The 12,162-nt window shown below is 40.0% G+C and overlaps 1 protein-coding gene across 1 annotated transcript in view; it reads right to left on the reverse strand.

Annotated features, from left to right (window-relative positions):
• The window catches only part of LOC108495210 (probable cation-transporting ATPase 13A4), a 45,171-nt gene that overhangs the window by 30,156 nt on the left and 2,853 nt on the right, over positions 1-12,162 (reverse strand). Inside the window, exons 2-8 of the mRNA XM_017810648.1 lie at positions 6,742-6,915; positions 4,763-4,900; positions 2,449-2,519; positions 2,276-2,356; positions 1,507-1,576; positions 563-697; positions 79-151 (exon numbers count right to left, since the gene is read on the reverse strand). Of these exons, the coding sequence (XP_017666137.1) occupies positions 79-151; positions 563-697; positions 1,507-1,576; positions 2,276-2,356; positions 2,449-2,519; positions 4,763-4,900; positions 6,742-6,915 (742 nt within the window). The remainder of the gene's footprint in view (positions 1-78; positions 152-562; positions 698-1,506; positions 1,577-2,275; positions 2,357-2,448; positions 2,520-4,762; positions 4,901-6,741; positions 6,916-12,162) is intronic.

Raw genomic sequence — 12,162 nt, forward strand, 5'->3', positions numbered from 1 at the left:
ATACTATACATGCTTGTGTTTGATATAAATTGCTATAGAAAAAAAAAGATATTGAAGAAAGAAGTGTACAGGAATCACCTTCCTTATTTCTGCAGACAGTGACCGTGACGTTGTTATGAGACTCAACCAGATTGTGAAGTTTAACCGATTGCTATAAATTAAAGGAGAACACACAAAAGTGTTACATCTTACATGATGCAATTTATCCACTAACAATTATTTCCATTCGTTATCTGTGGTTATGAGAGGCCTCAAACTGGGGTCTGGCCCTACCAGGAATTATACAATCACACTGAGAAAGAAGCTCCCCACCCTAATTATGGAGAAGGTGTAACAAAAGGTCACAAAGGGAAACACTGGAATGGGGAAGGAGGATGTGGGTAAAGTACCTCACAGAGATTATGATGACTAGGAGCCCAGGTCACTGCACCTGGTACTACACAATGTCATGGAACTAAACCTCTGAGTAACTCTCATAGCACTGTGTGCGTATTGCAACATCCTCACCTTTCCCAGACATTAGAAATAAATCGTCCTTGTGGAAAAAGGTGAGGTGTCTCACCTGTCTGAGATCATATACAGTCAAAAATACTGAGAGGAGAGACATGATTATGATGGCAGTAGCATACTCCATGTAATCTTCAGCAAACCACAGACACACACTGAACAGCTGGAACACGTAAAATGGATTTAGGACCTATTTGGAGAGACAGCAATAGTAAAGAGCAGGTCACATTTAAGTGGTCTTAGTATACCTAGACAGTCCATCGTGTTAGAAAAGGGAGGGAATAAAAGATATTAAGTGATGTGTCTCCTGGCCCTCTTTCTAATTTTCTTAGCAGTGGCTTCAGTCTAATCAGATTAAACCATTTCCATCTGACAGAAGCACCAGATAATCTGGACCAATAGGATGTTATTTGGGATGTGAACGACTCAGACCAATCCTTGCTTTGTTTGCTGCTCACAAGAAATGTAACAAAGGTGAGAGAAGAGCAGGTTGTGCCGTCAGCATGGAGCTCACATACCACAGGCACATCTCCACAAACACCCTGTTTAGGCCACATATAACCAGTTCCTGTCTGAAAAGATGTTGCTTTATATGGTGCTGTGCCCAGAGTCATGAGCTCATTGGATCTCTCTGCAGCTGTGGGCATGCACCAGGTACTGCTGTTCACTTAATCTCTGCTGATTAAGAGACAGCCCTGGCCTGGAAGGTTTGCTTTCAGTGCAGCTTGTAAACATTCACTGGCCCTCGTAAGGACAATAAAATGAGCTCCCAGGACACAGATACATACCAACCAGCCATACAGGCATGGGGATGGAGGATAGGGAACAATAGAGAATAAATGAATTTATGGTGATTTCATGGAACAGCTTTAAACAGGATTTGAAAAAGGAGTATGCCTGAAGAGTGAGTAGTGGGAACCTAATTCAGATATAGAATCAATTATATGCACGCTCTGCCTCCCCAAGCAGCTTAGAATAAAAGCAACAGAAATGCTTAACCTCTTTGATGAGTAGTTTCCAAATAGGGATCACTGGAACATCAATAGTGTTTGGCCCACATATAACTCTCCTGTATGGGAGAAAGACACATCAGTTACAGATAAAATAGTGACAATATCACTCAAGAAATATTCCTGAGAGCTTGCACTGATCCCAGCTTAAAGGCTGTGAGGGTCTTTCTTCAAGAAAACTAAATAATCTAAAACCAAATAATTCTGCAAAAAGTTAAAGCTGATTTGAATGTAAGATTTAACATGAGCTAAGGTCAAGAGCTGGATTTTCTGTATTCAATCAACTGAAGATCATTTCTCTATTTAGCAGTTTTAAGAATACATATTCTGTAACTTGTTTAAAGATACAGTAGTTTATGAGAATAAATTCAATTACCAGGACTAGCTGATTTAGAAGTTCAATACAATTACATGGAGCCCCACTGAAGAAGCAAACACACAACTTATCTACACTGTTTCACAGAGACTTTCTCTTACTCCAAATAAGAACTGCTTAAAGTTAGTTACAGGACATAGTTATTTCCTGATTGAGAACAGTAACAGCAACAATGATGAATACTGAGACATTTCAAAAACTTTGACAAGGAATACACAAAATTCTCTAGCTCTTTTCATTCAGTGTGTTCATATATGGCTGTTTCATCTAAAATTACGTGCATACTACTAAATACAGAAGAAACTCCTGGAAAGTGCACCAAGAGCAGTGAATTTACATTTTGAAATCCATATGTTGAGTCGTCATGTTTTAAAATATGTACCTGACATCCTGTTCATTGCAGGTGAGACCAGAACCAAATTTTGCATGTATAGCTGAACAAGTGTGGTGGTCTTCTAGGACTCTAAAATACAAAGGGAGTGTCTTCCTTAGGACATAATTCACAAAGAAGCTTGACTTCCTCAGAGACTTGTGCAACCAGTGCAGTGCACTCACCCAACTTTCTGGAACTGTTTTGCATAGATATTCCAGACATAGCGGATTTTTTGTACTTGGATAGTTTTCACCTGCAAAACAAGACAGGGACAACAATACATGCAACATAGCAAACAAAAATTCTCCCAGGCCTGCTCACATGTCTCAGCTAGGCATCCTCACTGGGGTCAAGTACAGATAAGGCAAATTATATGGGGGCAAGAAGGGGAAGAAGACAGGATTGCATACACTAACTCTCTAGTTAAATTATAGGGTGGGATCCCCACCTCAGTCAGGTTCCACTAAGCTTTAGAAATCTTTAGGTCAATCAAGTACAAAGCAGTGTTCATCTCTCCCACTTTTGTGAAGAAAGGAATAGAGTCTTCACCCATTTCATAGCACGAATGGAAGAGATCACTGATGCCATGGTGGGTACACAAACAGTTGGCAAATCCTGTCTTCAGCCAACAACTCCCTTATCTTCTGTCTGGCTTTGAGGAAAGCAGGGGGCTTTGGGCCATTTCCAGGCACGGTGCTGTGCCCTTCAGCTGAACAGATACGACAAGAGATAAGAAAGGCCATCCCAGGATACTGAGTCACTGCTAATGGTAAGCTCTTGCAAAGCAGTTATCCATTAGGAACACACACTGTCATTTATAACTTGCAAAAGGAGTCTGTCCTGTCCTGTGCAAGAGTAACAAAGCCTATTAGAGATAATGGTGCTTCCTATCAGCTGGCAGAAGGCAGGACCATACACTTGTACATATTAATGATAAAGAAATCAGCTCCAGGGGACTCTCGGCGCAATACCAGGGGACTACCCAGCACAATAAGCATTATTACAGGCCAATGAAATCTGTACTCAACTCACACATCATCTCAAAATGGAGCTATAACCACAGTCATTCACTTAACAAGAGGTCTGGAGTCAGGATTTCGTGCAATAGGAGCTGCAATGTTTGCAATGCTAAAAACTGGAGTGTGAAATGAGGGACTCAGCTCTCTGTCAGAACAGGTCCTTGGACAGCTCTTGGGCACTACACATAACCCTGTGTACTTAGGTAGCTTAAATGGCAAAAATGCTTTATAATTGACTTATAAGTAGGGGTTTTTGAATTGCTAGTGAAGGATTAAGCTGTTTGCTCTTTGCTGCTTTGAAATCTGGTCATTTCTATCTATATGTTTTGATTGATATGAATTCAAAGGGCCCATTATTTGAGGTTATCTGGCTTTTTTATGTTACTAATTCAATCCTCTGAAAAGTGTTACAGACCAGTCTCCACTTTCTTCATACTGTGCCCATTGATTAAACTAGTTGAAACTAAACTTTCTTATGTACATTAATATATGTCCATGCAAACAGCTGCAGCATCTTTGTTCAGCTAAAATTGGGTTCATAATAAAAATATTTACTAAAAATTGTTGTAGAAATAAAAAGAAATGCTAGTAAGTTAGAAATTTATTTCCTGAAAGGGAAAATAGCTCTTTTATGGATTCCTCAGTGCAGTGATCTAGTATCTATAATCAAGAGCAGGATATTAACAAATGTATCATTGTGTTCCTATTGCTCACACTAATTTAACACGTAATGCTAAGCAAGACACATAACTGAACTGTCTGGTACTTATTCTAAACAGGAGATAATTATGCTTACTCAACTCATGAGAGACCTTGTCATCTGGTTGGATCAATTAATTGTCTGCCTTCTCCCCAGTGCCTAATTGGGATCTCAAAGCTGACAGAGATCAGGATACATTTTTACAAGAACAGTTAACAGCACAAGACCTGATTCCAGCAAATGTACTTTAAAGCCCAAATTGGTGCATACAAAGGCAAGGAAGCAAAATGTGTTAATGAAACACTTCTGGAAATACTGATGCAGTTCTGCATAGGCACTTTTCTGTTCTATTCCCCATCACCTGCATTCATCCTTGTTTCCATGTTACTGTGGCAGCTGTTTTTGGTTCTGCACATTTTTTCTTCAGACACAGTCACCCCTAAATTCCTTGATTCTTATACCAGGAATGAGGTTTTGATCTGGAGTTCTGATTCTTCACTGCCAACCCTAGTGTCCTGAAGCTCTCCTACTCGTAATGTAGGTTTTCTCTCAGAAATAGTGAGGATTCTTTTTTCATGACCCACCTCAGAGTGAGTACAGTCCTTACAGAGGTACGTACAGTTCTCCAAAATCTCTGTCTTGTTTTTCAACAGCTCACTGTGTTTCTCAAGCTGCAAGTTTCTTAGCTGGATAGGTTTCACAACTCAGTTTCACTCCATGAAGTGTGGCTGAGATTTGCCATCATTTCCCAGATGCTGCAGGGAATACTTTACTTACTTGAAAACTTGGCTTCATTATGGCTTTGCTGAAGATTGAGTCTTCCTCAGCAGCGGCTGGATAATCTGATCTACTTTTGATAAGTGCAGACACAGAGATCCATGTCACAGTCTCACGAGAATAAATTCGAAATTCATCCTAAATGAGTATAAAACAGAAGTGTCACAATTCCCCCAAAACCAGAACAAACTCACTATTACCTTGGAGAGAATGATTAGAGTAGGCATTTCTAGAGCACTGCCATAGCTTTTTGAAAGGATTAACCAACAGGAGACTCACAACACCTGTGACTGATAGAAAAATCAGCAGAATGGGAACAGAACCACCGTCCTGTCAAAATGTGAGTACTGCAAATAATTCGATGACCACAGATCTGGTGCTTGGCTGATAAGGGTGGAATGTGAACACCCAGGTCATGATCTAGGACAGGCAAACAGGACAGGGCAATCTGAGATGCAGTGACCGTACTGTAAAGGGAAGATCAAAAGGAACACAGTGCTGGGCTGAAAAACAGATGTTTAGTGCCAATACCTTCTCACAGTCACTCCTGAGTTAACACTTAATTGGAAGAAGTGTGTTAGCACCATGCCTCCCTTACGGTACCTTAGACAGGCCTTTAACACAAACCGAGTTCGTAATCTTCCTATATCTTATAAAATAAGTTTAACTTTGGAACTGCCTGATAGCAATTATTGGTAGAAATTGCTGATGAAATTTTCAAATGCACAGAGAATAATTTGAGAAAGCTTCTTGATAACAAGACCATATAATATGACTCAATTCTTGTTTAATTACATAAAGGATCATTTAAAACCCCATTTATTTGAAAAGTGCTTTTTAAAATGACACACAAGATTAGGTAATTAAAAATGCAAACTGAATTGAAGATGAAAAAGGGATATTAAACCTATTATGCTGTTTTAAAAAAAGAAAAACATACCCCCAGCCTTTTAGGATGCAGATTGTTTCATTATAAAATATTCAACAGGCAGATCTATGAGGTTCAAAACCTGGGATTTTAACTGCATGCTGCCCTGTTCATTTAAGAAGGCAGTTCAAACACAGTGGTACCAAGTGATCCATTTTTCAATTGCAAACGTTGAAAATGCCATTGTTCAGGAATCTTTGAAGCAGAACAAATCAAACTTCTGGAAGTAAAACAACCCTGCCAGCTCCTGGAATATTCAGGCTCAGCTGGGATTCAGAACCGAGTCTCAGTTTGCTTCCTTTAGTGTTGCAGTAGTTTCCATGAAATAAAATCAGGGTTTGCTTATGTTGCAGTGCTTCAGTACAGTCCTCAGCAGAGAGAAACCTGTATTAGGAAACTACTAGCAAAACATAACAGCTCTGAAAGCATTAACTGCAGGACTGTGAGCTTACTGGACATGGGGAAGGGCCGATGGAAAACAGATAATACAGCCAAGAAAACAAACAATCTAAGCTTGCCCTCTTCCTTATACTGATCCCTCATGACACACTGTTGGACACTGCTGGGGACAGAGATAGACAAACCTTTAGTTTGGCTCACTAGATAAATTTGGGCAGAGGGGGCATCTTCGCTGAGACAGCCAAGTCCAGGAAAAAGGAGGGAGAAAGGATCTGCTGGACACTGCCAATCAAATAGATGCTTTAAAATCTGGAGCACAGATCTACAAGGTAGAAAGCACAGGGGTGGCAGGAGGGAGGAGGAAGGACTGAGAATAAATGACATGGTCTTGAAAGCACGGATATTACAAGTTTTATCACCCCAATTTCTTTCAGCTTGTCTGATCAGCTGTTATCATCCATTCCAATCATCATCATACACATAATTTGTGGAATACTTGAGAATTCTTTAGATCAACGATGGTGCACATAAAATATTATTGCAGGAAAACAACAGTGTAAGAGATTTCAGCCAACTGGATTCCTTTCAATTAACTTATCTTCCAAATAACTACATACTAGGGACTAATCTAAAGATTAAACTAGGCACTTACTGTTGTTCTAAGGAGAACAATATCTGCTTCTTCCAAGCTGCAGCGGATGCAGTTTACCCACACATCCCACTCTGGCTTCCAGTAAAACAGTAGCCACAGAGCCCCACAGGACAAGATGTATCCAGCAATGCACAAGGCTTTTCGGCAGCTTTGAGTTTTGTAGCCAAATATATCCTGTACAGCAGAGACAAGGGAAAAATACTATTACTTAAATTACTATTAAATTCCTTAAAATACTATTTGTGCTAAAGAAATGCCTGGAATGCTATACCTTCCCATCATTCACTGCTCTCCCGTAGGTACTGTTTGTTACATATGGCACTGTGAAAAAACAAGTCCTGGAATATGTATTTGGCTTCTTTATGTGTCTTAAACTACAAAAAATTCACCTCTTCCACAAAACTTTTCATCCACCTTCATAAAATCTAGATTGCTCTAACCTGACCAATATTTTTATCTAGTTGTGAAACTTGGCATGAAACACTGTTATGTGTATGCATGAGCAGGAATGATACAAAAATATAGAGGTCCTAACCTTTAGACCCCAGGTTAGGAATGAAGATTTGTCTGATCAGCTTTTTTAAGGTCGCTGGGTGAGACAGCTGAAGAACTTAAGTACATCTGCACTAGGGGAAGATGAGTGATGGGTGCAGACCCACTGCAGCAGATGAGGCAGCTTCAGCATCAGAAGCACTGCTGCTGCCCTGCATTAATGCACCTACACTTAAGGGAATCAACCAGTATCTCTGCTTGGTGCCAAATGACACTATGTGCCTGCACCAGCTGGAGTTGCTGTGCACAACTTGGCACAGACATAGCCTTTGTAGCTGCTACCATCTTCCATGATAGCTCCAGTATGGGGAATCTGGGGCTTGACAATGTACCATTGGCCCAACATCACAAAATAATAACAACTGTTAGTAAGAACAACTAATGAATACTTGCAGAATGCTTTACATGTTCAGAGGGACAAAAGAAGCTACTCATTGTAGCTGTATGAGTGGGTATTATTATTATTCCATTTTTAAAGCTGGAGAAATGGTTATAGTGAGGCAAGGTGACTTGCCCAAAACTTCAAAGGGATGACTGTCAGCATTACAGTGTAAGAGCTGCAGGTCTTGGTACCATGGCCAAATTTCTTCTCAGTACTGCTAGTAGGGACCTGGTAAACAAGAAATAAAATGTATACAGTGAATTAATAGAGGAGACTCAGACTGTGCTAAGATGGGAGATTGCAAGGCTGCAATTATATCAGGTGACAGGAGAATTTGCTAACATGAGGATTAAAGTTCCTACATCTCCTTCTTCCTAGTATATCTGCAGCAACTGTGCAATCTGCTTCTGAAGATCAGATATCTGCAGCCACAGATATTGCAAGATCCATTTATAAGGTGAGAAGAAAAGGCAATGTAATTGCAAGGATGAGTAATGTATAATTCCTGGTTCTGTGCTGGTGTCTTTGCTTGTTATGTGAAATTCAGGCCCTGCCCAGTGGTTCCACACACTGCCTCGGCACACCTGCTCTATGACATTCTCCAAAAGTCACACTGTCATCCTAGGTAATCTCCAAGAGGTTTCTAAAGGGAAGTTGGCAACTGTGGGGGAAAACATACAGTAAACTACACTGGGAAGTGGCCTGCACTGCACAGGACCTGGTTATACCACCTGGGAGATGCACACAGAGAATTTTCAAAGGCTTCTATAACCTCTGAGCAGATCAAGAGAATAAGGCAGCTCTGCAGCAGACAGAAGGAAGCCCACGGAGGACAGTAGATAGGCAAGGTTGATAGAAGGTAGTTGGTGTGGCAGTCGTGCTATTTATATTCATATTCCTATAAACAGGTAAAGGGTCTCCATTCCCCTCTCTAGTTGTATCCTTAAGAAAAAAGTTGCAGAATCAGTGTCAGCACCAGCATACAGAATAGTACACAGAACAGTGTGAATTTACTGTTCACAGCAATACTAGTAAGATCCACGTGCTTGGATCCAGACTTTACAGCTTGTCAGCAAGGCAAAGGAACTCCCAAGAAGACAGAGATGCCTAAGGGAAGAACTGTTAAAAGACATGCCTTTGGACTTCCTCCAATATATAGCTGGACCTGGAATAACAGGAACAATATTTTCAAATTGGGATGGGCATGAATATCAGGGTGGGGAAGAACAAGATTGCTGCCATGTGCATCTTACTTCTGCCAGTGAATCATTCCTTTAATTTTCAGCTTCTGTGTCTTACACCCAATGTCTGAGAAGTCTGAGACAGAAGGCTGTAGCTAATACAATTAAGAAGGGGGAGACTGGGTGCTCTGCATGTGATTGGCAGTCATTGGGATCATCTTCTGTTGTCAGTATTCTTCTCCATTGAAATGCTCAATGATTCCCCAGGCGAGGTATGTCAACATAACCACAGAGCTAGTACAGACTCTGTATTTTTCTGCCTAGGAAACCATGCACTGATATATGAAATTCGTATCCAAGTCCACCTAAGCCTGCATACATTTTAAAGCCTTTTCATTCCAGAACAGTTTCCACTCAAAAAGGGATTTGAATCCATAGATCTCAAGGCACTTCCCAAAACCAAGCATGCATCAGTATTCCTTATCTTGAAAAATAGGAGAGGGGCAAACAAGGGAAACAGCTCATTTGGGAAAAAAAGGCCATGGTCTTTAAGATACCAATTACACTGTGTGATGGATCTTGCTGCTTCTCACAATGGACCTTCCTGAGAGAGACAGATAGATAGACAGGTAGATAGATAGACAGGTAGATAGATAGACAGGTAGATAGATAGACAGACAGACAGATAGATAGATAGATAGATAGATAGATAGATAGATAGATAGATAGATAGATAGATAGATAGATAGATAGATAGATAGATAGATACCACTGAGCTGTTCTGCCCCTTCAAGGGCATGACCTGCTGTATAAACACAGGAGTTTGTTCAAGTTTGTTTGTTCATGTCTTGATGAATGTGACATTTCAGAACATAGTTGTTCAGGAGCTCTAAAAGGAGTAAGCTGGGAAAGAATAAACTTCAGATGTTAACTGCTGTTTTGTATCTGAGTGTTCATGAAGGAATCTAAAGCCAAAGCCAAAGAAAAGCATTTCCCATGGTTTGGAAATGTCTGGAGCAGGTAACCTGGGCCACATCATTCAGAAGTAAAGTTAGGCAGGGAAATAGACTGAGTTCCAAACCTCTCTTGTGACAAAGTTCCTTGAGCCGGAACCTTTCAATACTTAACTTCAGAACAGAATGTTCTGTTGAGAAGTTTTTCCTGACCCTGTTCTTTCAGTTGAAAGGATTATAGCAATGAATGCTGCATTCATAAAAAAAATTTAATACATGAATAACTCGTTGTTGAAACAGAAACTTCTCACTTGTCGAATAAGTCAACAGTGAAATTCTTTAGAAGAATTCTCAAAACTATTGTCTTCTCCAAAAAAAGGTGAATATTAGACCCACAACAGAGGTACCCACAGTGTGCATGAAGGGAGGAACAGGCACACACATGGTGCAAGTTTATTCAGCCACACGGATGACTTAGAGTAATTAGCATTTAGAAATTCTTCAAGCTTATTCAGAATTCACTCGGCCTGTATTACAAAGATTTCCAACTATGGCAAACAATAATTTCAAGACTGGCAGAAGTCCTGGTGTTGATGTCACCAATAAGAACATGTCTGTCAGGTTAATTTTATGTTGTTAAGGAAATAACTTTTGTTGCATTTTATTTCACTGCACGCTGAGGCTGAGCTGGTGCAGACATACTTCTTTTGAAGAGGGGTCTGATGAATACAGGTTTGCACCTTGACAACCTCTCTAGTGTATAAGCAAGTTTTTAGAGTTCAATGACTGCATTTGGCATATATAAAATTGCACAGTCAAATAATCTGGGTTCTCGAGTGCATCAGACTAAGATATGATGCAAAACAAAGCAAAGATTAACTATGTGTAAGACTCCAAATGACTTCTTATTATCTGATAGAAGGTGATAATATCTACAAAATAGGCTGGTATACAGTGCTCATCTCATCTCTACAGAATAATTTTTAATAAATTGTAGTGTACTGTAAAACTTTGTTTTACATCTGTAAACATCCTTTTTTCTCTTGAGACTCCCAACAGTCAGAAGAGTGACTGTAACAAAATGGTTTGACTAGTGAGTGAAGGGTCTAGGGAGGGACCCTGGATTATTGGACAGAAAAAGCTGCCAGACCTGCTCAGTTGGCAAGAAAGGTTCTTACCTGCTTTTACAATCATACAAAGCCAGCATTCAAGGGCTTATCACCCTAGTGTCCAGCAAGTCTCTTACTTTGTTAAAAAGAAAAATGCCTCTAGCTGCCAGGTCATCTTCACAGCAGAATTTAAATGCAAAATCAAACAAATTCAGGCACCCTCTTCTCTGGTGAAAACAAAGCCTGTAGCTACCAGCAGGGAGCCTAAACAATGGCTGTGAATGATCATTTTTCTGGTAACCCAAATGCCAGGTACCCTACTACGAACAATCTGTTTCTATAACAACAGGTAATAGGATTAGACTTGAAAGACTGGTTAAAATTCACGAGGAATTTAATAACTGAATCTCATTCTTACCAACCAGAACCTGTTTCATTAGAGGTTTTTTTCTGTTCCCTCTGAAAGCAGTAGCAACATTCACTATTGTCCCATTAGAAACAAGGTTGTACCCTTCAGATTCTATTTTAATAAAATTTTTCCAACTCAAAATATTTAAAATTCCTGTATCGAATTTCCTTTAGAATTTTGGCATCCCACAGGAGGCAGACAGTTGCCAATATGCAGCGGTAAACTCACCAGCCAACTGACTGCAGTTCTCCCTTTCCTTCAGCCACAAGCTACAGGGGAACACATGCTTAAGACAGGTTTCTGGCAAATCTTTCCTGAAGCAGTAGCCTGTCAAAGTCTATCACAAACTTTTGCATTGCAAACTTAAGCTACACACTTTAGGGTCTGTGCAAAGGGAATGATTATTCCCAAGATGTACAGAGAAGAGCATCAAATTGTCAGAGAGCATAAAGCTGTGGTTTTCCTTCCTCTTCCTATACCACCAAAAAATTATTTCTTCTCAAAAACACCTTCAAGTAGATTTTTCTGAAGGTTAGCTTATTATTAGCACTCTCTGAGGCAAGCTGCTGTGTCCAGAGTGCTCTCACATTACTAAGATCTTTCTGGTACTACAAATAGTTATGGAGAGAGAGAGAGATTATCTCATGCTGTGAATATACTTTGCTAAGTTTTAGTTGCATACCAGAAGAGTGAACTTTTATTCAAGCAAATGTTCTCCAGCCATGTAAGGTAACCCCAAAGACATACACAAGGATATACAGGCTGGATTTCCTACACAGTCAGAGTGATTACTCTTAAATCCAGGACTATCTAGCATCTCAGCTGTAACAAGAAA

The sequence above is a fragment of the Lepidothrix coronata genome, unplaced genomic scaffold (assembly GCF_001604755.1).
Source record: "Lepidothrix coronata isolate B3197 unplaced genomic scaffold, Lepidothrix_coronata-1.0 Scaffold29, whole genome shotgun sequence".
NCBI lineage: Eukaryota > Metazoa > Chordata > Aves > Passeriformes > Pipridae > Lepidothrix > Lepidothrix coronata.